Here is a 26,071-nt window from a genome sequence, read left to right on the forward strand (position 1 = left end):
CCACTGACTGTCAGGACTTGATACATAGTACATATTTTGACAACTTATTAGGTATTTGGAGAAAAAACTCCAAACAACCCACCTATTTCCAAACAGTTTATGCTCATGGCATTTTCAGCTCTCATCATCAAATCAGAGAAAAACCTGTCTGTGAGGAACCTCAGGTGGTCACCGAGTCCACCTCCTGCCCTGAGGGTGTCTTCTGTACATTCCTTCTGTCTCAAAGATTTGTCTGGTCTCTACCTAAAGACCCGCCGTGACAAAAATTTTATGTTCCTTCCAGTCTGCTCCAGCCCTTCACTCTCATCATCAGTAGAAATGGCTAAACTGATGTTCATATTTCTTCTATCAATGTATATGGAGATTGGATTATTTGTCTTCATCTGTGCTAGTGGTTCACCATGGCAGATTTGGGTGTATCAATGCAGAAAAAAAGGTGATAATCCCAAGTGAATCCCTTCTGCTCAGAAATTGGAGTGTACAAAAATATGTTATAATACCTGGCCCCTTCCTCTGCCAACTGAAGATAATTTTAGTATGTATGGGTGTTTAACTAGGCTTAAGTTTTCTAAACATATAGTTCCACCACCATTAGAGAGCTCTGTCATCCATAATCAGAAGGCTTTCCACATACTCTGTATTTTTACCAACTTTTCTTTGTACTATAGAAAAAAAAATCTACAAATATTTGACATCATAAATGGATTTCCCTGAACATAATAGAAGCAGAAGAAAATCTGCAATCTGAGTGTGTTTGAAAACCTTCATCTTCCTTGTGGAGCTAGCTGCTGATTTGGAAAGCCAAATAGCAACACATGCTCTACAGTGAGTTACGTTGCAGTCGGTAGCGAAAGGAGACGTACTAGAGTGGGAATAGCATTTCTGTCCACGTTGGTGTCTCATTGTCCATGTATACACGTATGAAAAAAGAAAAGGAGGACCCACTGCCTTTCCCCCCCCCCTCCTCTAAATTTGGTGATCAGAAAATAGCAGCAGACACCGAATAAAAGATAATGGAAGTGTCAAACACCAAAATGTATGGGATCACAGGTGGAGTGATTTACTAAGAAGAAGAGAGGTTGAAAATAAATTAGGCAGCATACACCTACCTGCAATGATGATATGGAGGAGGGTTAGTGAAGGTGGCGTAGGCACTGACACACAATTAAATATTCTATATTCTTGGCCTCAGCCAGATTTATCCCTCTTTACCAATCTTGCCTGACTTTTCTCTGTTCTCCTAGTCTTTCTAATTTCTTGTTGCTATTTAATGAGAACGACTGCCTGTGGGGCATTCCTCAAAGAAATCTGTGCACTCTTACTCCTGTAAGTGCTCAGCTCAGCTATAAATTGGCCTCCAACTGGTATTCTGCCTGTTACTTAGAAAAATGATGGCTTGTGTAGCTGTAATCTTCAGAAACTGAAGGTACATATGCCTGGGAGCAATGTGCCTTGGAGCAATCTGCCTGCGTGTGCTTGCCTGCATAATGCAGCTCTTTTATAGTTTTTCTAGCTTGCCACTACAGTAGTTTTTAAGTAGCATCCAGTGAATACTGCAGCTGCAGTGTTGTGGTTCTATTTCTATACTTACTGCTAATTTTAAGGACCTTGGGTTAAAGAGGGCAGAGTGAACTGCAGCCAGCTCTGTTGCCCAGGATAGCAGCTGGAGGACAATCACTTGCATGCAGTGCAAGATGGAAGCAGCAGGAGAGGGGTGTTCCACCAGGACCCGAGGGTGACACCAGCCACACAATGAGGGATGCAGTTGTCATGGTTTAACCCTGGCTGGAGGCCAGATGCCCACCAAAGTCAGTCTATTACTCCCCTTCTTAGTTGGACAGGGGAGAAAATATATATCAAGAGGCTCAGGAGTCAAAATAAGGACAAGGAGAGATCACTGTCATGGACGTGGGCAAAACAGACTCAACACAAAGTGAAGAAGAGAAAAAACATTCTACTTTATTACACTACACTACAACTACAAAGAACAGTGAAGAAACTGGAGTGGAGAGCATGACCAGATCTTAAAACAAACATGACCAGATCTTAAAACACTTTCCCCCCACCATTCCCTTCTTAGCAGACTTTAGTCAGGATTATGCCCCCACTCACAGTACAGGGGTCAGGGACTGGGGAAAATGGGGTTCTCGGTAGCACCTTCCCCCCACCCCTCCATTCTAAGAAGACTTCCCTTTAGCCAAGATCTTGCTCCCTTCTTCCCCCTGCTCGCAGCACAGGGGGGCAGGGACTGGGAGATGAGGGCTTTGGTCAGTCCCTTGCAAATTGGTTTCCCTCTCGGCCAGGGGGCGGGGGGGGGGGGGGCATTCATTCCACACCCTCCCCCTGCTGTACTGTAGGGTCTCACCCACAGGAGATAGTCCCCAAAAAAACTTCTCCAACTTGAATCCTTTCCCCAGGGCTTTATCTATTCACCAGCTGCCCTGGCGTGGGTCACTACTATGGCAGGCAGTCATAAATCACAATGTCTCTCAGTCCCAGTCCTCTGTGGGGTCACCAGCCTCCCCCAAGCAAACCTGTTCCGGTGCAAATCTCTCTCTTACTCATCTCTGTGTGTCTGTTTCTCTCCATAGCTGCAAGTGCTGGTAGGGGTTTGTTCCAACGTAGGGTCACAGCATCTTCTCTATGTCTCTGTTTCTCCTCATGGCTGCAGCGGCTTGTTCCAACACTTGCTATCTTTCAGGCCGCAACTTTGGCCTTGAATTGCTCATTGTTTATAGTTTAGGCTGGCAGAAAACTCTAACTGCTGCTTAAAAAAAACCCTGTCTCAGCAGCACAGCCTCACAAAACTGCAACAGCAGTCCAGGGCAATCCCAGGGCACAAACAAAGTCTGGTGGCAAGAACCAAGGTTGTTCCACCGTCCTATGTTTCCCAGAACATCCGTAGTGATGAGTCAGGTCCAAAATCAACCCAGGAAGTCATGTCAGTAGGATGAAGTGAGATGGCCAAGACACACTGCAGGGTACAGGCAAAGCAGCAGAATAGCCCTGACAGGATCAGGGGCTGTGGGAGTTTATTGAACCTACTAGTTCTCCAGACACACATCCCACTGATGTGATCCCAGATGAATCACAGAATCACAAGGTTGGAAAAGACCTTTGAGATCATCAAGTCCAACCGTTCCTGTCCTACACTAAACCATATCTCTAAGCACCTCATCTACCAGTCTTTTAAACACATCCAGAGTCAGGGACTCAACCCCCTCCCTGGGCAGCCTGTTCCAGGCACTGACAACTCCTTCAATGATTTTTTTTTTCCTAACATCTAATCTGACCCTGCCCTGGTGCAGCTTTGTGCCATTTCCCCTTGTCCTATCTCCTGTCACCTGGCTGAAGAGACCATTGCCCACCTCTCTACAAACTCCTTTCAGGTGATTGTAGACAGTGATAAGATCCCCCCTCAGCCTTGTCTTATCCAGGCTAAGCATCCCCAGCTCCCTCAGCAGCCCCTCATAGGATTTGCCCTCCAGCCCCTTCACCAGCCTGGTTGCCCTTCTCTGGACTCGCTCGAGGAACCTCCATGTCCTTCATGTAGTGAGATCACAAACAACAAGGGTGAATCTACTGTTTACTTTGCTTTGTGATAGCAGACACTTTAGTTTGGTCCAAAAATTTCTAGCTTGCCCTTTTTATGACTATTTGAACAGTATTTGTTAGCAGGAGGCTGCATAAGATAATATTTTTCCTGCAAGGTTTACATTACCGATTCTGGTTAATTTTGACTGTGAGGAATAAAATGTCAGTCTTTGCTGTGTAATTAAATTCTAGTTTCTAAATCTTTTCCCATTCATTGGTGCTACCTCCATTTGCAATATCAACTGAATTCAGTATTCTCTTTTATTTCCATTACATCATGTTTCTAACTTGCTGAAGGCAAAAAGCCTTCCCATTAATGGGCTAGGAGCTGACCTGAGCCCCAGTACACAGTTTTTCTAAGGACTGTTATATTATTTCAGTCAGATTAAAAATAGAAGACATGAAGTGGAGTAAAATGTTAGAATATTAATTCAGTCACTGGAGACATTTGAAGTGAAACTTGAGTTCAGACAGGCCCTCAAAAAACCCCACAGTCTTTCCACTATGATCTGTTTATGATTCCCAGTAACATCTATCATCCAGAATGGATCACAGTATGGCTTTGGCTGTATAAACAAAATGACTTTTCAATAACACTCCCAACAAACACATGCAATTTGCCTAAAGCAAAAGCATTTTATTGTCTCGAAGCCAGACAATTATTGGATGTCCACTAATATTAATAATAATTTGCTTGGAGTGATAATTCCTAGCTAAAATATGCTTCCATTAGGCATTTATTTATACAGTTCTGGAAAATGTCTGAGGAGCACATGCAGAGATGGATCATAATGTTCTAGCTTGGCTTTTGCCTATCACAGATGTATTTTCCTTACACAACTAGGAAGCCTGAAATATGACTTTCTGCAGAAATATTATTTACACATGATGTTGGGACAATTAGGTAAATGTTTGAAAACATTGGCTGATTCTTTTTTAATATAAATTTGCTGTCCCTGAAATTAATATTTCTCTGCCTCAGAAATTCCCAAATGAACAGCTCTTCCTTTCCTCATGGTCAAGAGCACCCAACCTTCCACTGTTGCCTAAAGGAGATGGGATGAGCTTAAAAAAGGAGCCTGGGGTCCCTACCTCTGCCCCAGGCACATACAAGGTGAATCTTTAAAGGCAGATGCAGTGGATACCATTTCTGTGAGCCTTCGAAGAAAATGCACTGGGTGTACCTTCTAAAACACACAGCAGCCATTTCAAGACACATTGAGACATGGTTATGGTCCTTCAATGCTTCACAAAGCTAGGGCATGACACAAATTTGCAGTCCTTATCTGCTTTATCTTGATCAGACATGATAAGCTAAACCTTAAGAGCAACAGGGCCTTCTTCTAAACAAGGCAATTTAAAAAACTATGCAGTTTTAAAGCCTAGCTCAGACATCTCTTTTGGACAATTTCTTTTGGACTAATCTTTGCACTAGCAGTTGCAGTGAATAAACTAGGCATTTGTAACAGATATTCTGAATATATTTCTCTGGTACCGCTTTGCTAAGCACAAAATATGAATAATTGGATGGGTTAGGTAAGGTCAGGTCAGGTTAAATTAGGTCAGGTTAGGTTAGGTCAAGTTAGCTTGGGTTAGGTTAGGTCAGGCAAAGCTACCTAGAATGCAGAGGATTAAGCCCTCTGCTCAGCCCATATAGCTCCTGTGATGTCCATAAGAATTCCACTGTTGCTGTGAAGACATTGCAGGCTTCTTTACTTCAAAGAAAAACCCCTTCTACTCAGAAAATCCTTCTGCACATCATTTTTTTGCAAGAGTTGTGAATCAGTAGTTTACTGAACACTCCCCCATCTCAGAATGATTGAAATTTACTTTGCTGTAACCAGAGAATAAGGACAATTTTTCATTTATGCCATTTAAAATAAGCTTTGGAAATCCTTCTTGTCATAAAATCTCTGGTTTTACATCTCCATTACTAACTGACATAAAATCTTTTACAAAACCATTGTTTCTGCAGTATAGGATTTTAGTTGTTACTCTTTACCAACCATTCAAGAATGCTTCCTCTATGATAAAATTGAAATTAATGACAAGGATAAAGATGTAATGGGAAATCACATCGTATAAATTGCTGACCAACTGGTTCTTATAGGTAGGTCTTCATCAGAAGTCGAAAAAAAGCTGGTGGAAATTATTAAAAGCAAATTGCTGAGCAGAGATATTTTCTGCACAAGGTCTTTTTATTGGCACAGGGGTTTAGTAGGTCTGAAGATACTCACCAGAGCTTTGATGTGAAACTGCCCGGCACAGAGAGGAGAAATAAATTGCTCTTCTCCATCTGGCTGCTTTGTTGTCTTGCTTCTAGTTTTCCCTTTCTTGGATTTAAGTTCTGGCAAAGACTGCAAGACCCCAGATATGGGAACAGCTTTGAGTGTGATTGAAGATTCAGACCTCAGCATTGTTCCTGCTTGGAGGAGGCTTCTTCTCCTCCTCATGTCAGAGGAAAAGCTGGGTCTCATTTGTCTAGCTGCCCTTGTTCTGTCATGCATTTTTCACATCCTCCACAATCCTGTCTTCACATTTCAAGACAGCTGGAGCTGGTGCCAGGCTGTGGACACTGGCTGCACATCTGTTTTGACCTGATCATGTTATTGGACTTCCCTGACCATTCCTCTTCAGCTGACCACACTTCGCTCTGCGTTTCTGCGAGTACATTAGAAAAACTGCTGTCATCAGCATCTAGTTCACTCCTGTGCTGAAGTAATCAAATTAAATCCACATGATAAAACAGCACATAGCCAGGAAAATTTAACCGTACAGTGTCTCGTTGCTCCTGGGTATCTTGAGGCAAAGACATGCAATAATTTAATAATAATGCCTGTTGGGCCCAGGTCACAGTCAAAAGTAAGGGAAAACAAGTGAGTCTTCAGTTTTGATTTATGTCACAGTAGCAATGTTGACTCTAGCAGAGAATTGGCATGCCTTAAGCAACCTAGGCTTTTTTAAGAGGTGAAACAGTTTTAGAAATTGTGAAAAATATTGTCAGGTCAGATTTGCAGCTTTTAATCCGCTGAAGCAAAGAAAGAAAATTTCATAGATTTCTTTTAAAAATTCAGTAGACGTTTTTCTTTCAAATTATAAACACACTACAGTAAAGAAACTTCGTGTTTGTTTTCCAGTTTAAAGATAAAAGCCATATTGCATTTTATTGAGAAGTACCAATACTAAGTATATACAAGTTGTAAGCATAAAGGAATAGAGTAGCAAATATGAGAAGTAAAGGCTTTGGATGAACTTAATCCAGATGGAGAAAAATATTTCTGCCTATTGGCAGATTATCAGTAAAAAAAAAAAACAAAACCCTGATAGGGCGATTTCTTCAGTTAATGAGCAATTTAAATACATGTATCTCATAATTTTTCTAGTTTCTTCAACCTTATAATTCTGCAGAGTTTGTTTATAATAGTCTTTCTTAGGTGGCCATAACGTTAAGGACTACACTATCAGATCACAGGATCACAGAATGTTAAGAGCTGGAAGGGACCTCAAAAGATCACCTAGTCCAACCCCCCTGCCAGAGCAGGATCACCTAGACTAAATCACACAGGAACCCATCCAGGTGGGGTTTGAATGTCTCCAGAGAAGGAGACTCCACAACCTCTCTGGGCAGCCTGTCCCAGGGCTCCGTCACCCTCACAGTGAAAAAGTTCCTCCTTACATCCACATGGAACTTCCTCTGCTCCAGCTTGCACCTGTTGCCCCTTGTCCTATCACTGGCCATCACTGAGAAGAGCCTGGCTCCATCCTCCTGACTCTGGCCCTTTACATATTTATAAACATTAATAAGGTCCTTCTTGAACTGAGAGGCCCAGAACTGGACACATAGTCCAGGTGTGGTCTCACCAGGGCAGAGTAGAGGGGGAGAAGGACCTCTCTTGACCTACTAACCATCCCACTTCTAATACACCCCAGGATGCCATTCGCCTTCTTAGCCATGCGGGCACATTGCTGGCTCGTGGTGATCCTGCCGTCCCCCAGGACCCCCAGGACCCTCTCACCTATGCTGCTGTCCAACAGGCCAATCCCCAACCTATACTGGTCCCTGTGGTTGTTCTTCTCTGGATACAAGACATTTAAATTAAAACCGTGAGCCTAGTATGATTCATTGTCTCCTGACACAGATCTTTGCCATAATTTAGCTTGCTACACCAGTCACCTCTGACCACACTCTTCCTTTAACTCAAAAGGGTAGTTCAAGAGATGCGTGCTCCAGTTATCTTTCAGGGCATAATTTGAAGGCATGTAGGTATTGTAAATCTCCCTCCACTACTGCTACACAAAAAAGAAGAGTAATAAAGGTTTTCATGCAACTTGTGCTTTTTATGCAGTGGTCCATTTTATGTACCACTTACAGCACAAATAAGTGATTCCACCAAAAATAGTGATAAAGGAGCAAGTTGTGTTTTCTTAACGTAGCAGATATCTAACACCTTCTGCAGCACTAATTATTCAGTGAGATTAATTCAAAAGATTGCATAGAGGAGACCAAAACCCTCAGTTTCATTTATAAATCTAAAGAAGCACCAGCAGTCAACTGGGAATCAGATTTAAGAAAAAGAAATGAGAAAATATTTGATCAAAACTGGGGAATGAAGATCAAGCTCAGAAAAGTACTCTGGTGTACACTGTAGGAAAATCTGTGGGTCTGGGCAGGTGATCAGACAGTCCCAAAACTTTGTCAAGTGCACACCAACGTTAATGTTCATCTCTGAGACTCTTTTATCATCACTGTTGCACAAAGGTTGCTGAGACAGGTTCATGTGCACAAAGATCTCCTGTCAGGATCAGCAGGTGATGGCATACATCTGCTCTAACAGAATTACTGTTTTGGAAAGAAAAACTTAAAAAGAGTGGAGAAGGATTTGGGACAACATTTCCAAACATCAAATACACTTTCAAACTATGGAGACAGCCCTGAGAAAGGATAGGAAAACCGCCACACTGCCTGTATGACTGTAGGGACCCTGGCTAGATCAATGCTCGTGGTGGACCCCAGCACAACTCTGCGATGCTGGATCTGCGAGCATCTCATCTCAGCACTAGCGCCAGGAGAGGCTTAATGTTCAGCTCTCTCTTTCTCCTTCACCACTACCTTCTCTCCTGGAACCACAGTGTTAATCCCCATAGTACTTAAGATTAGCAGGTTTGTTTTAAATGTAAAAAATTATCTAGGCTTTTCCAGTTCCCTTGAGGCAGATTATTCTACATCCAAATTGATTTCACTGTCAAGGAGCTTTGCCCTTTCTTATTTTCACACTATTAATTTCAGTGTTACTGCTTGAACAAATCCTTCCCACTCTCTTTGTGTACAACTTTCAGATACTTGTAAATGACCTTGGCTGTCATGTACACAAGGATTTTACGTTGGCGTTTCACTCCTGCCAACAATGATGCAACACAAATTAGCACAGATGAGTGCTCCCTTTTTAATGTGATTTGTACCTTGTACCAAGTTAAAGACGTGTTTGAAGAATTAGAAACATCACTTTTACAAGCTCTCTTGAAAGTCTATTAGTCTTTCTGTTACCCTGGTAGTTTGTGGTGTTTTGTTAGGAATTAAAATTGAGTTGCTAGCTGACAAGTGGCACTGTCAGTCTTAAAAGAAGATTAGTAAAATTTCCTGTTTATGAATATTAAACAACACTACCTTTGTAGAAGAGAGGTGGCACAGAGTTTTGTACTGTTTCATTTTGGATTCCATGATCCAAACCTCCCTGCATCTTCACGGGAAAACTACGCAAGCAAAGTGATCTTCATCTGAGCTGCTTCTCACACAATTTATTCTCACTTACCAAAACAGATCATGGTGCAAAAATTCTATAAGAAATGACTGTAGCCCAGGAATATATTTTTTTTCCAAATAATTGCAGTATCTAAGAGTTGAACTTAACAGAATAGGGACACCCTGACATCCTTCCCCCTCCATCTCACAAAAAGACATAGGGAAATTGGCAAGTTTTGCTTGCCAGCATATGGCTGAAAATGAAAGATATATGTCTTAAAGAATAAACTGTGTGGTCACTACATAATAAATTGTCTTCTGCATGTCTGCACAGACATCATTAAGATCTTTCTCTGTTCATCAGCCCAGTCTAGGGCCAAGTTTGTGGTTGCACCAGGAAAGCAAGAATGACTCAGTGGCATTGGCTTTCTTCTAGACTTGGTCAAACCACTTAACTTCAGTATACTTCATTATCTGTCTTAATAAAATAAACTACCATGGCCTCAGTGATAGCACCCACCAGGTGATAGTGTTGACTTAGTCCCCACAAAGCGCCTGCAAGGAGGGCACTGCCATGGTCCTAGTATTGCAGATGAGAGGATGAGGCAGAAGATCCCATAGTGCAGTTTGACCAACATTCCCCAGACCATGCTGCCATGCAAACTGCAAAACCACCCTTCACATAAAGCAAATATACCAAGACAGGATTCTCTTCAGAAGTTTGTTCTGGACACTTCATATTCATCATGTCCTTGGAATTGTTAGGTGAAGAAGCCCACTATAAAAGTGAAACATAGGTTTGGAAGGAGAAATTACACTGAGCAGCTGTTACAGTCCAGAACTTTTCTTTCTGGTGTCAGTGCAACTTTTTAGTATGATGGGAGCAATTTAACAGTGAATACTCTATACCTTTATTAAAGGTTTGGGCATACTATGCTGTGTTCAAACACGGTAAAAGAGTTTCTCTACTACAAAAAGTGTGTAGTAAATGTAGGGAGAAGGATTTCAGGGACATAGTATTGGTGATAAATTTTGTGGATTTTTGTAGAACGCTGTATAAGTGAGGACTTTTCATTTAAGTTCAGCCAAAACCAAGTATTAAAGGAGAAGAATAAAAGCAAAAAAAAATCAAAAAACTCCACCAAAATAAACCCCAAGAAAAACAAAAAAAAAACCCTCTAACAACTAACCCATGGATGATGAAAAGCAGTAAAATGAATTAACTTCTCCTATACACTACGAGACCAATCTCAAAACAAAACAATTATATAATATGAAAATTAGGCTAAAGCTTAGGTCAATCCTGCCTAAAAATAGGTGTTAAAATGAAATTCGTCTATATCCTGTGTAAAAACATTTCATAAGTGCTCTGGAACAGCTTTTCCTCAGGTGATGATCCCCAAATGCTGGTTTCCAGATCATGACTGAGGATTCACATTGGTTGAATGGAATATCAATATAAAACATTTGCAATGTATTTTTGAGTTTAATGGCTTTTAGAAGATACAGATGCTTTTGCGGCATCAGAAAGGAGATGTTGTAGAAACCCCATCCCTGGTAGTGTTCAAGGCCAGGTTGGATGGGGCTTTGGGCAACCTGGGCTAGTGAAGGGTTAGAACTAGATGAGCTTTGAGGTCCCTTCCAACCTAAACCAGTCTGTGATTCTATGATTCTGTGATTAAAAGAAAATTTCCCCCAATATATAAGGCTCTTCTATAAAGCATAGAGGACATCCTATATCAAGAGCAGATCTGCACTAAACAGTACAGGCTGGATCAGCTACATTGTAGAAGAAAATTGGGAAGAAACTCAAAGTAAACAATTATATAGTTGCCTGTTGCAGTATGGTAAAACTATCAAATTACTGATACACTACTCTTTGTGATTTTTACCACTATTGGATTGCTTCTTCAATGTGAAACAAACATTTCCTTTAAAAAACCACTGTCCTACTAGCTGATGAGTAACATCTATATGTCTGCTGCACCCAGGGAAAAGCAGTTAGACTAGAAAAATGATGCTGACACACAAAAACACTGAAGGGATTTCTTAAGGAAAAGAAACACACAGTGTCTTGATGTCTGTCACAACCAGGGAAGGCTGCTAGATGGAAGCCAGACTTACATAACTGGGGACGTGCGGGGATATTTGGTCAAGCAAGAGTGCACATCACGGTTTTTATTTTTATCTGGTTTCTTCAAAACAGTCTAGGCTTAAGTAATATCAAACAAGAATTGAAGCCAGGACAAGAGTGAAAGCTTTTGGGTTTTTTTTTTCCTGAGAAAAGTCTCTTCTTTTTCATCACAGTTCAAAAGTAATGACAGGTGACCTCACTGTTCTGTTGTCAAACAGCACTTGAAAATTTCATTTGCTTTTTAATCTTAGGCACTTGTCTTTAAAAAGTGCCCGCTAAGGCCCTTTCCAAGGTTAGTGGCAGTCCCTGTGAGACAACAGCAGTGGAGTATAAAAGCCATGTATTGCACATGCACTCGCTGAGACTAAAATGCCTGAGTTATTTGCCATTATGGAAGTTTACGATATTCATGACAAAGAAATGGCAATTTATACTGGAATCCATTTTCAGACACCTTGTCACTGGCTCCCAGAAACTCTGCCTGCATCCATACTGTTGAATGAAGCCTAAGCTTGATATCACAACTTCAATTCCAGCTGCACATAACTTCTGCATCAGGCTGAGAAATGCAGGCAAACATCCCTCTGGTTTGTCCTACAGCTGTTTCACAGCTCTCTAACAGCACAGGCAGCCCCTGTGAAAACAGGCCCCAGAGTATTTGAGAGATCTTGAAGTTTCCATTTTATAGAGATAGAATAGTCCACAACCATACATCTGAACCTTGCAGTTTAACCTTACAGCTGCTCCTCACGAGCCTGAGCCTTTCCTAAAAAAGAAAATATGTATTCAGTGTTGGTCTCTACTCCTCCACCAACAGAACAAAATCTGTAATTAACACAGTGTGTCCACTAAAAAATGGGTTTATTCTGTATGAGCCTCCTGCTCCTCTCTGCCAACCCCCTTATCTCTATACATTAGAGATGTCTATCATGGTATCTACAAGAAGCATTTTGCTGGGTGTCTGCAGGATTTCATATCCTTAAGGTGGAAACCATCCGCCTGGGTTTAATCACATTTATATTGGATACAAAATCAAAATCAAGGCTTCTTTCTGGTTTCTTGCAAAGTAACATGCACTTAATGTACAAGAAGCACTTGTTGAGCTTATTTGGTTAATACCAGGGACTAAATATTTCTATAAGTTTGCAGGATCAGAGCCGGTTTAGTGTTTTATAATACTTGACAGGTTTTCTGTTATATTAAATATAAACCCTGTGGCTACACTATGATAGTATATAAGATCATTAAGATTAATATACACATTGATTAATCTATAGAAATAGTAACACATGCATACACATATTTGTCAAATGATATAAATAAACCAAGAGTCAGCTTTATTTTCAGAACAAGGCTTTTTACTGGTGTACATGCAGTGACATGGTCAGACTAGGCCCTGGGCAACCTTGTGTAGATCCAAGCCTGGAGGCTGGTGGCCCTGCCTGTGGCAGAGGGGTTGGAACTCTGTGATCCTTGGGGTCCCTTCCAACCCAGAACATTGTATGACTAACAAGTCACCTGCAATGAATTGCCAGATTTTGGTTGTCCAAATTGAAGTGGAACAATATCTTATTAGAAAGGCAACCCAGTATTTGAAATTGCAGAAGTTTGTATAACACTGTAATATACCTGTCAAATTTGGAACATACTGTTCAATCTTGCATAAGCTTGAAAAAAATACATGCTTCTCTGGTGAATATGGACTTCCTGAAGTTTTTGCTCTAGACTGTTGGGGAAAAAATTGAAAAAGAATACTTATAAGTGTTATTTATGGTATAATCTCTGTGAAACACAGCATATTTATTTATCAATTTGATAACATTCTCTTTAATTCCAAAGTGAAATGGCATTTGGTAATGAAGTGATTGTCATTTTAAAACCCCTTTGGTGTTTGAGGTGCTATCATGTATATTTTTTTTTCTCCCTTCCAAAGTGTAATGCCTACACTATTACTATGTCAAATTCAAATGAATCATGACAAACAACATTTTCACAGTGGGAAATGTTAACATGCTAATTCCTTTCTTTGGAAAAATAAAAGAAATGATCACAGAAAACACAATTTAATTATATCCTGTAGGTCATTAAAGTGATGTAATGTGCATGTCAGTCCTCTTTTCATCCACAGATTACTTTAATCCTTCATGTGCATTTTTTTTTTTCCTCTGGCTTTCTTTCATATTTGCCTTGTTTTGAAATTGCATGCTGTCTGGATTATTTGTGCATGACCTCCACATTAATTTCACATTCAATGTTTACATACTCTGAGAGATTTTCATGGATCATTTATTCTACATGTGCATATTTTTTTTCCTTTGTTTTCAGTTACTGAACTTTAAATATGCTTGAAATGTAAAAGTGGCATGAAACTTCCGTGACACAAGTAGACAACTATTTGAATAGCGATATTCGGTACCTAACTTCACATCTGTTAGAAATACATAACATAAATCACATTTTATGCTGTGCTTCCCAAATATAAGAAAATAAGTGATGTTTTGAAATTGTAAATCTGTTCCATTTCCAAATTAGAGCCAAATACAGGTTGTATTTCATTCAAGCAATGACAAAGGCATGAGATGATAGGTCCTTTAAATAACTTGAGAAGGTCTCTGCTCTCATGGAGGTGATCACTTGCCAAGTCCTGTGTCTGGGCATTGTATATGTTCCATTTAGGAAACGGTGTAAGACACAGTCTGATGGACAACACAGCTCACTATATATGATATATATATTATATGATATAAGCACTATCTGCAGCTCTGAATTGGGCTCCAATTCCTCATTTACTATCTGAAATAGATGTGTGACTGTCTATGAAGTCAAAGGTTTTATCATGTATAAAACCCAATTTCTTCCATAGTAATTCTCTGTTGGAAGAATTAATGCCATGTATGGTACTTAACATGCAATGAAATACTGCTTATCAGCAGAATTCCATCTCTAAATCATATGAAACAAAAAGCATACCAGAAGAACCTAATGATAAATGTACATGTATAAAATAAAAAAGTAGTTTTTCTTAAATTATGCATTAAAACACACTTAAGTTTTCAATTAAGAGGCCAAATAAAACACCACGAAATCAGCAACAGGTAGCAGAAAAAAATACTTGATTTTAATTGGCACAGTGCTGCATTCACATACCTATTAGAAGCAAATCAAAGTCTTGCACTTCCCTTTTTACAGCTTATTCCTTTTCAGCCAGTTAATTAATTCTGTGCTCAGTCCACTGTCATTAGAGATGAGTGGCTCGATCTCAAAGCACGCTGAGCCATCTGCAGCCCTTCATCTGAAGAAGACAAACACGATAGTTTCCAAATAAGGACCTGGGGGTTGTGATATGAGACCTCTGTAATTATATCGATCCAGTCTCCAGGGGCTTTTGCCTTCAACCTGCAGACCTCATCACAATCATCTCTGATTCTTTGCAGCCACTTGCTTTGAACTGATTTGAGTCACTACAGTTCTCTCCACTTTTACAAACTAGTTGTTTTGTCAGCATGAGTGTGACAACAATTAGACGTCCCTGTTTTTGCCCCATGCCTTTTCTCCTTCACAGTCATTCAATGACAAGCGTAAAAAGAACTTCATCTTTTCACGAAAATTCCCATTCTACAAGAGCAAGGAGCAGAGTGAGCAGGAAACAAGTGATCCAGAACGTAAGTAAAACTCTTGGAGACGATGTCACATGCAGCAGCACAAAAAAATGGGTGACAGCGCATGATACCAGTACCCCACACGTCTAGGCAAATCTCTGTTGTAGGCAGGCAGGAGAGGTATTACTACTGTGACCAATGTGTGACTGCAGTTTGGATCCAGCTGATTCCTCCTTCCCTGTAAACATTATTTGCACAAAAAGAAAAAGAAAACAGTGACCTTAAATTTTGGAAGAGCAAACATGGCTCCTTGAAGTGGTTGTAGCACTTGTCATAAACCCAAATTTGTCTCTGATGTAATATTCTCAGACCAGAACTGGATCAAAATAATGCAAATATGATTTCTTTTTATGATACTAAACTATTACTTTTTAAAAGGTCTGTTCTGATCTCTTTGTTGCCTTTGGCATTCTCCAAGTTGATTCCCCATGGGCAGCTTCACTGAAAGTTTGGCAATTAAATGAAGCATTCGTCCTAATAGCTTAAAGAAGTAAATCAGATCTTGGAATGTCTACTTCCACCTCCCTGGGCATTTACTGCTTGTTTAAATTATATAGATAACCAGCATTGTTAAAATATATGCTGGATCCAAGCCCAAATATTCACTTTTTTCCTCAAAAATTGTTTCCTAAATTTATCTGGTGAGGATATTTTCTGGAACTTTATTTACCTGATTGTTCCTTCTTCCTCACAGCTCCAAAAGCTATATATCTCGGTCACTGCCTCTTTCTTTCATTGGCTGCATTCCCATAGAATAGGGGTTTAAAATTGTTTCAGAAAGAAAAAGCCAGGATCCAGATTGCTCAATCAACATGGTCAGTCATGGTAGTATCCATTTCAACTCCACTGACTTCTTCCTTCCTCTTCTGCGGCTGTTCTTCCTTTCTCATTGCTCTCTCTGGGGACTTCCGTGCAGGACATCCCCGGATTAGGTGACGACGGTTATGGAACAAAGACTCTGAGTAAGTTCCCAGGAATGGTCACTGTAAATCTTTTTTTGTTTTGTTTTGTTTTGGCTTCTGTTCCTTCTCTGAGGACCCTCCACTCCTAGCATGCACAAGATAAGAGTTTTATTTGTTACCCAGCTGTGAATGCATTAAAAATGTTTCAATCGTTTTGTTCTGCATGACAATATTAAATAACATACAGTGTATCAAGCAGACACTTTCCCTTCTTTTGTAATAACACCTTTTGTTTCTGACAGTATGTTATTGTTCCCATCATGGCAGTGCTGTAGAGAAGCATACCTAGAACTCGTTTTGCTGCCCAGACTGTTCTTTTCAGCAGCAATCCCTCCCTCTCCATCTCAAGGGAAAGTTAAAACATTTTTAACTTGATCACATCCTGAGGAGATCGATAGATAATTATTTTACGCTGTTGCTTCTGCATTTTCAGCTTTTTGCATGGGAGTGTTTGTTACTTTGCTGGATTTTAGACTAGTATTTGTTATTCATGGAAGAAGTCATTTGCAGGCTAGAGAAGACCATGCCTTCTCCAAAGTTACTTTTGGATCCATCTCACCATTAGCAACCTACTCTCTCTGTCATGCAACCTTAATCAATCCTTCTTTCTGGTGCAGCAATCCTGTCTCGAGACTTGGCATTGCAGAATGTGTAACGTGTCAGATAATTGCTCAGAAAGAAGTTTGTTTCCTCAAAAGCTAGACCAGAAAAGAAAAAATTGCATAGGGTGAAATATTTGCAGCTGATTCCTATATAAATAGATACATTCTATTCTGTATCCAGACCTAAATAATTTCAACAACACACCACTTGCATGTGTTTGGCTGCTTCTTCCTCGGTTCTTATTCTTAAGCGCCAAGTCATTGGGGCAAAATATGTGTGAATGCTGAACGCTGCATCGCCTTACTGCTCTGTGCGTGCTTTTTACTCGCAGGAATGCACATCCATGCACACAACTTCAGTGATTAGTCTGCTTCTGCCTGATTCTTGAAGGGATGTTTTAACAGTCTAACTGTAAAGCCCTACGATAGCTCACAATTTAAAGATGAAAGCTTCGTCTCTTGTACAAAGAAGAGTTCTGCAAGACTAGTTGTGTCAGTCAGAGAGAGCAAACGTCGCTGCCACCTGAATTTTAACTATTCCGCTGCTTTAAGCAGCTTATTAGCAACAAATGCAGCCCCTTCCCTGCCTGCAGAGCAGCAGAATACTTCTGATCTGATAACTCTCCTGAATATCTGTGTCTTTACAAAGACAAATCTCCCTACCATCCAACCAGTTGAAAGGAGATAACTGAATTCTGCAAATTGCTAGGGAAAAGTAGCACAGAGATGTTACACAGGCTCCAGTTTCTCTCCTATTATTGCACCTGGCTTTCAATTATCAACACACCTTTAGAAATTCCCACCCATTCAAATTTCACTGATAATCAACTCAGATATGCCTTTTTTATGACAGTTCTTGCTATGAAGGATATATTTTTCTTGTTTAATAAAGTCCTTCAGGGTCCTGTGTAGCATATTAGTTTCAGATAACCTTTGTTAACTTGCTACGAAATGCCTGAAAGTCAGTATACTATTTTCTTCAAAATAACTTTTATTTTTTTAAGCTTCTTACTAAGCCCAAGATCAAAATTTTCCATTACTTTTTTTCTGAGATTCATCCCCTCTCATTTCTGCTGCTCCAGCAACCCCACCAGTCCCTCTGTATGAATCCTAAGCCATTAGACTGGTATGTGAGGGAAACACAGCACCTTGCAGAAAAGAGGTGTTCTTGGCACTGTTTCCATAGTCATCCTTCGTGACATCCAAGCATGGTCTACTCTGGGTTCATCCCGGGGGATTCTTAGCTTTTATGAGTTCCTTCTTTCACTGGGAACGTTTAGAGGCAGTTCTAGGTGTGAGTCTTTCTCACTAACCCAAGGGTGCTCCCCAGTATATAGCCATTATATCATTGGCTTCTAAATGTCCTGCACCAGCTGAAAAGTTTCAGATATCAAATGATCTTTCAGGTGCAAAGTAATCAGTATTTATACCAGAGATACTGCTAAAATCACAATTTAATGTAGTTCTGCAGAGCTCCTGGAGACAATATTGTATGGTCTGGCTAATCATAAATAGTCTGCTGACTACAGTTTGAGAATAGCAACTTCACATGATATAGATCACACCTTCTTTTAAATAATATGGTAATAGGAACAGGAGACCAGACTTGCCAAACACATCATGATAGTTCTTATAAACCTATTCATCCATCCAGCCTGGTCTGGTAAAAGTTTTCATACTGTAACTCAAATCCTAGACAATGTCTGAAAAAAAGATTTCTTTTTTTTTCCCTTAGTTTTGTCATTGGCTTTGTCTTTTTGGGGTTTGTTTTTTTTTTTTTTTTTTTTTTACATGATAAAATAGACACAGTTGCAATATTTTATATCAAAACCATTTTCATGTCAATTTTTTAACCCTTTGAGGGAGTGCACAGTGACTAAAGTTTTGGAGGAATAATTCCAATGCATTAATGATGCATGTTACTGGTAGTGCAGAATAATATGAGCAGCCACTCCAGTTTCATGAAATAACTCAAGACAGCCAGTCAGGTTGACCAATAGACCACAGCATGCTTTGAAATGAAGTTCTTTGAGATGTCATTAACTGTCTCATCAGGAAAAGGCATGGCTTTGCCATGACGCTTTTTTTTAGTCTCTTCTGGAAACGCCACAAGAGAGAAAGCTTTCATTTTACTGGTGTAAATTATTTGAGTTTTCAGGTGATGTCACCACGTCGTTTTTATTTCCTCCCTGCACAACTCCCTTTGCATGACGGTCGCAGTTCTTTTAAGTTTCTGCAGCTCTGTGGTGCTTGGTTATGTTCTTTAATTTGCTGTACTGTTCTTGCAGAACATGTTTCTTCTAATGCCAGCGATAGTGAAAGTAGCTACAGTAAGTTACTGCTTTCATTAGAGTCCTTTTACTTTGCATTGCTTGTTCTGTTTGTTTCTTTTATTTTGTTTCTCTCCTTGCTACTCTTTTGTTAACGTTAAAAAGGCAGTTGGAGCAAATGGCTTGGAATTCAAATTTACGACCACATCTTGAGTGCAAAGCTATAAAAGAAAACAGGCAACCTTTATCAGAGAAGGGAGAAAGGTTGTTTTTGGGGATGTATTCTGAGACATAAACCAAAACCTGGCTTTGGGTAGCCTGTGAAAGGAAGGATTATTTGACTTAGCGACAAAATGTTTATTTTGGGGGAGGGGGCAGTTTCTTAATGGTCTTTTATGAGTAAAATTACTTCGTAGCTGAAGTCAAATCTGCCAATGGAATCCTCTTTACAAGGTCACACTTTTTACTTGCATTTCTGCATGCCTGTCTGTCTAAAGGGCTAAAAAACAGTCCCCAAAATTCTCTTGAGCCCCTAATTTTGGCAATGCAGATTTCCTAATGCATATTGAAGTCTTCAAAAAAAGGTAAGATAGACCTTCACCCTCTTAGGCACCGCCACTGAATGTCACCAGTTCCCTGTAGGTGGAGGTCCCAACCCTGCAACCTGATTTGGTTGGAATTATGGTCCCCATGTGGTCATACAGCCAGGAGGCAGATTGTGTAATTGCTAGTACTACCCCAAAATTTAACCAATATAGCTATTTTTCTGGAAGTGTTGAGAAGCAAAAATATAAGGTATTAAACAAATGACTGGAAATGTAGTAAAAGGTAATAAAAATGATAGGCTGCTTACTAAATCACCCAGTTGTTTCATTTTTTCAAGCCATTTGCTTAGCAAATCAACTTTTCCACCAGTCACTCAGCAGTTGTGCTAAGCACCCACATACATTCAGGTAATCATTGGTATCATACCTCATATTTACTAGTCTTGATACAGTGCATAGCAGTTGAGCTCTGTTAATAAACAGTGGTTTGTTTCAGTAAAACAGCTAATCTTATGCAATTCAGAAAAGGTAAATTAGTTTGTATTCTCTTGTATTGCAAAGGTTTCCTTGGAAAGCAATTGCCAGAGCCACAAGAAAACAGTGGGTGCTCTTGAACTGCCAAGATCCAATTTTGAAGGCTTTATTTTTAATATGTCCTCTACTGATGAGAGGAGGATTTTACATTTGAAATATAAGAAGCTCTTTCCCCAGATTGATTTTACAATCAGGAATCAGTCAATAGGTTAAATCTTCAAAAGTTTGCATTAGTCAAACCTCCTCCAAGTGTGTTTATTTCAGAGAAAGCTCAGGGTAAAAGCCCAGAGGAGAATCTACGCTGGTGGCCGAGCACATCCCATGCCTGTAGTACTATCTCAAACAAGAGACTTAACAAAGGTTTCCAGTTGCAGCCAAACATTTGGAGCAGAACTACAGCAGCTAATTCCAAGACATCATCATAAAACAGGCCAGACATCCAGTTCCTCATTGGCTGCACAATAGTTTGAAACAAACTCAAGATGCAAGAAAATGGGTAGAAATGGTTTGGGGAAGTTAGTTGGGACATAGATAACTTGAAGAGCCATGCCCATGGCAGACAATCTCCTCCCAGAGTGGTTTCCATCCAGTCAATCTCCTGTCTTACTCCAGCAGCATTCCCCATACATCCTGTTGGCTGGAGCTCCCCACACACTACCATTATGTCCAACAACTGCTGCCTGGTGGAGAAAATGCAGGCAGAGCTTCCTTTGCTGCACATGGGAGGGCTGTTATTTAGCAGCAGAGGAAGATAATGCTAGGCTATGCCAAATGAAGGTGGCTTTAAAACCCAGGACCAAGTGCCTAAAGGGCCTAATTCCATTTGCTAAGGACTCATTGATGTGTGCTGACATGACATTTGAAGACATGACCTTTGGCAACTAGCAACTTTGGTTACCAGCTGGAAATTATGTTTTCAGATGGCCATGATGGCATATCAACTCTCTGACCGTATGTTTAATTACTACATGGCCATGGTATATCAACATATCTCCTATCAGCACTTGAAAGACCTCCTGAGTCCAGCTGGTTACTCTCTAGATCTCCACGCTACCCTATGTGGACAATATGTCTCATCACACAGCTCACGGCAACAAATCTCCCCTAGAAGAACTGTAACTCAGGAATAAAGAATCAGAGGAGAGCAAGAGGCAGCTGGTGGTCAGAGAGAGCAGTCAACAAATTGTGAGGGCATGGAGATAAGAGAGACGAGGCCTGTCATGAAGAAGTTGTCTTATTTGACTGCAGCTTGGACCTCGGGGGACTGTTGAGAGAGGACGTTGCACAGCAGAAAGATATCAATATCCCTTACATGGGAAGAGTAATTATCAGACCTAGTCTATGAACATTTCCTACAGATGTATGCCTTACTGCCTATTTATTTATTTACTGCTAATGAGAGGAAAAAAAAATAATAGGTGCTCAGAGTAAAGCTCATTCCTGGTAGAATATGACAGCATGAAATTATTATTTTTGTTCTTCTTGTTTGTATCTGAGTAGCTAGGAAAGGGACCCAACTGTGACACAACATAGTCACTGCCACATAACCAGAGTGGTTTGACTCCATTTGGAGCCAGCCATGTTGCAAAGCTGTTCTTCAGTGTGGTGCTGTGCTACTTGGAGGATAATTTGTGTGTTCAGGGTAAGGGTCTACAGAGGTATCTGTACAGGCAGCATTGATTGAGGTTCAATAAGGTCAAGTGCCAGGTCCTGCACCTGGGTCATAACAACCCCAGGCAGTGCTACAGGCTTGGGGAAGAGTGGATAGAAAGCTGCCTGGGATAAAAGAACCTGGTAGTATTTGTAAACAACTGGCTGAGTATGAGCCAGGAGTGTGCCCAGATGGCCAAGAAGTCCAAGTGGATCCTGGCTTATATCAGGAATAGTGTTGCCAGCAGGACCAGGGAATGGATCATCACCCCTTGCCTCTGATGAGGCTGCACCTCAAGTGCTGTGTTTAGTGTCCTTCACAAGAAGGACATTAAGGTGCTGCAGCATGCCAAGAGAAGGGCAACAAAGCTGGTGAAGGGTCTAGAGAATAAGTTTGATGAGGAGTGGCTGAAGGAACTGGGGTTGTTTAGCCTGGAGAAAAGGACGCTGAGGGGAGACCTTATCGCTCTACAACTGCCTGAAAGGAGGTTGTAACCAGATGGGTCTCTTCTCCCAAGTAACAACTGATAGAACAAGAGGAAACAGCCTCAAGTTGCACCAGGGGAGGTTTAGACTGGATATTAGGAAAAAAATATTCACCAGAGGGGTTGTCAGTCACTGGAACAGGCTGCCCAGAGAAGTGGTGGAGTCCCTATCCCTGGTGTTATTTAAATGGCAGGTAGACTTGGTGCTTAGGGACATGGTTTAGTGGTGGACTTGGCAGTGATAAGTTAATGGTTGGACTCAATCTTAAAGGTCTTTTTCAACCTAAATGATTCTGCGCTTCTATGATTCTGTCAAATCAGCAATACACACTTTAGCCAGCACAAAAAAAGCAGTGTGTGCAATGACTGGCAAGTGCCAGGTGTTCTCAGACGTTCATATTTGTCCCTGTAAAAACAGGCTGCTTGGAGTCCAGAGTGAAGTGCTCTGATTAAAAAAAAAAATCTAGTGGGTCTCTGGCAATTGTTTCAACTTGTTTCTCTAACTTTTGCTTCTTATGATGAGCATTTAGTGAAAAGTAGATAGTGTCAAAACCTGTAGTATTTGATCATCCCTAGAACCATTCCAAACCAGGGGTACAAATACATAAAGTGAGGCTGAAGGGTTCTGAGAGCTGTTCAGGCTGTTCCCTGGACAGTGATTAATAGAGGAGTTACAAATTAACTGGGCTTTTTCTAGAAGATATTCCAATGCATTCATATTTATTTAGAAAAATACCGAAAAACTTGTGTATTCAGCTGAAGTATTGCTCGTGTCTTGGGCTTGGGGGTTAAAAGTCAAATTCTCAACACAAGTCAGATGCTTTTTGTTTCAAAATAATGATATAATTTAAGTCATCCTAGGTGATTTCAGGACAAAAATTCTTTGACCACTTCTTAGCGACAAGGCTGTTGCGGATAGTAAAATCTGATGTCTTCCACCATTGCTCTCAAAATGGGTTTGTAAGGAACAAAGGATCTGGAGCCAACAGTGGGATTTTCTTCATCCCAACAGATAACCTTCGGCTCCGTTAACTTTAGAGGGAACCACAAACTCATTTGACAGCAGAATCTGGCCCTTCATGAGAAACATGCTGTCCTGATCTAAAAGGGGCTGAGCTGCTGCTGCATCACACTGGCCATGCCAATACGAAGGCTCTAACTGCGTCAGTTCCTTTGCACCTTTTCTCAGCAAAAACAAGTTTGCAGAGTGGTATATAAAGTCCTGGTCTAGCAGAAAGTTGTTCTTTATGTGATAAGGATATGTAGAAACAACTTTGACTTACCCCTGAACCAGCCAATCAAACCGTGATTGTAAGTTTATTTTGAGCTCTGTGACTTACAATGTTCTGATTTCTTTTTCAAACCAAGCTTGTAAGGACACATGTTTTTATACCATGGACTCATCAGTTTTTATTTGGTGAGACATGATTTTCATAATGACCAGGAATTTGAAGTCTCTCCACTGCACATGTGTTGTAATGCTCTTTACCGATAGTTCAGGAAAGGTTTTTACAGCTGTCATCAAAATTACACACATATTACCACATCTCTTTAGCCTAATTGCTTAACTGGTTGTGATTGCACCAATTACCTAAGAGAAGCAATACATGACTAAAAATAAAAAATAAGGAAAATTGAGAGAAACCATTTTTTTTTTACCCTCTGTCAGCAAGACACTCTTGCAATGTGATTTGAAGACTGAGAACACGGTTGAGGGAGCCATGATTATTATGTTAGGCCACTGATTAATTAGGCCACTTACGTTGGCTCTTCCATTCCCTGGGGATCATTGTATTATTCAAGCACACTCCAGATGGTACAAGCATCGAAGTCTCATTTTATGCCCTCACAAGCTACACTGATATTAAACATACAGTACTGATAGACCACTTTTCAGTCATAAATTCATTCTCAGCCTACTGATGATCTTTTTATTTATTGGCTTTCCAGCCATCATAGCTATCAACATATTTCCAAAAATCATGTGTTCTAAGTAGAGGTCTAGGAAAGGGATTTTGAGCCAAATAGGGGCAAGGATATTGACTGTCCAGTGCAGTCAGTATAGATGAAACGAAACACAAAATTGATTTCTCCAAGATCTTGCAAATGCAACTCAAGTAATCCATGCATTAGCCCCAAACCTAAATGGCTGGTGACAGAAAAATAAGCCTGCTTTGATTTTTAGATCCAGCTGAGCAAAAAAATTCAGGCAAGAGCTCAAAAATAAAATTAATTTGGCTCACCTACATGTATGTCATGTGTATTGATCATAACCATCACCATTAGTCCAGAAACTGTAATGAACAAAAAAATTCTCTTTGCTTTTTCCAAATTCATGAATAATTCATGAATAAGCTGTCTTCTGAAGTACTACTTTTTTGTTATTCACAGCCTTAGATCCCTTCAGAGTTTTTTTCATTCACAGCCATTAATGTGGTGCCAAAATCCACATATTCCCACTGCATAAACTGCTGGATGAGGATGGGTGGTTACCTGGTGGCTGCAACCACAGCAGCTCGCAGCAGCTCTCCTGCCTGGTCACTCACCAGTTACACCAGCACCATGGAAGCTCTGGATGGGACCTTTTTATGGATTACATGAAAAATGCTTGATATATGCCAGATGTGCCCCAAAACTGGGTTAGAGTCTTTCACAGAGTCTCTGCCATCTAATCAGAAGGGGGAAACAGATGCATCACCTTAAATCTGTTTTAGGACAGAAACAGTATAAAATCCTTTAAAAAGATTACATGAATGCTCCTTATGAACCACATCTGATGGCACAGCACTTCTCTGCCCAGTTTATAGAGGGTCTGTGTTATAAGAAATTCCAGTTTATTCTTTTTAAGTGTGAGAAATCACCAATAGCCAAAACAAGAGCCAAGGGAAACAGAGCCATAGTAACCCTGGGAAAGTGAAAGCCCACCCAATAATTTTACTCACATGTATATTGCATTTAGGGATGCCTCCATTTTCTTTTTTCTCTGTCCTTATTTTCTTTCTTTTCTTCTCTTTTTGACTAGATGGAATTTTACTGAAGAACAAGGGAACATGCCCAAGTCTTACAAAAAGTGCTTTTTCTTTCTTTTTTTCTCTTTTGTTTTGCCTGTTAAATTTCACAAAATTTTTGCAGAGCACTCTAGCTAACCTGTGCTAATTAAGCCATTAATGTAGGTGGTAAATGAGACTTAGTCAAATGATAAATAAGAGCCCATGCCCTGATGAATTTCACACTGTGTCTCACACCTCAAAGCCACCACAAGGTTATTGCAATCCGATCATTGATTGACTCTAGAGCTCTTCATTATACTTTATGGACTACTTCAAACCCCTGTATTGCTAACTGAGAGGAGATCATTAAAGAATACCATCTGGTATAGTTCAAATGCATATTAGCCTCTGAGGACTTACAGGATTTTTTCTGGACAGTACTTGGAAGGATTTTATTCACATAGAAACTTGAGCTTCCTGAGTCCTTTGTCCAGAAAAGTAAAGCAGTGGAAATGGGGCAGCTTCCTCCCACACTCACCTCCCATGTTGAGTCTGAAACTCAGCACTGAAGAGCCTTTCCACAGGAAGATGGCTCCCTGTTCCATTGTATCACAGCCTCAGCATTTCTCCTTACTTGCTGCAACCCTTTCCAATGACTTAAGCTTCAGCACAATATGAGTAGACTGGAGGGTTTTATTTTGGAGTTTTATCCTTCAGTCTGGCCACAGTTTTACAAGACTTCAGTGGTACAACAGATCTGTTTTGTCTCCATAGCCCATACCCTACCAATAGCATGGATGTAACAACAGCTTTAGCACACAGACACATCTGCCAGACACTGGGCAGAACAGAAGGTGAAATCTTGGCTTGTTTGTGCTGGTTATAATTGTGGCCAAAGCCAAACAT

At 40.4% G+C, this 26,071-nt stretch overlaps 1 protein-coding gene across 8 annotated transcripts in view; it reads left to right on the top strand.

The window, feature by feature from the left end:
- DLG2 (discs large MAGUK scaffold protein 2) overlaps positions 1-26,071 on the top strand; it is a gene marked incomplete at both ends in the record, with an annotated part of 916,132 nt that overhangs the window by 878,501 nt on the left and 11,560 nt on the right. For 5 of the 8 annotated variants that reach the window (XM_084264087.1, XM_084264084.1, XM_084264088.1 and 2 more), the window contains one exon: positions 16,044-16,089. In XM_084264087.1, the coding sequence (XP_084120213.1) occupies positions 16,044-16,089 (46 nt within the window). Of the gene's footprint in view, positions 1-15,030; positions 15,131-16,043; positions 16,090-18,979; positions 19,022-26,071 lie in introns of all 8 variants that reach the window. The other 3 variants (XM_084264083.1, XM_084264086.1, XM_084264085.1) reach the window with 3 other exon arrangements.

The sequence above is a fragment of the Gallinula chloropus genome (assembly GCF_964237585.1).
Source record: "Gallinula chloropus genome assembly, chromosome: 1".
NCBI classification, from domain to species: Eukaryota; Metazoa; Chordata; class Aves; order Gruiformes; family Rallidae; genus Gallinula; species Gallinula chloropus.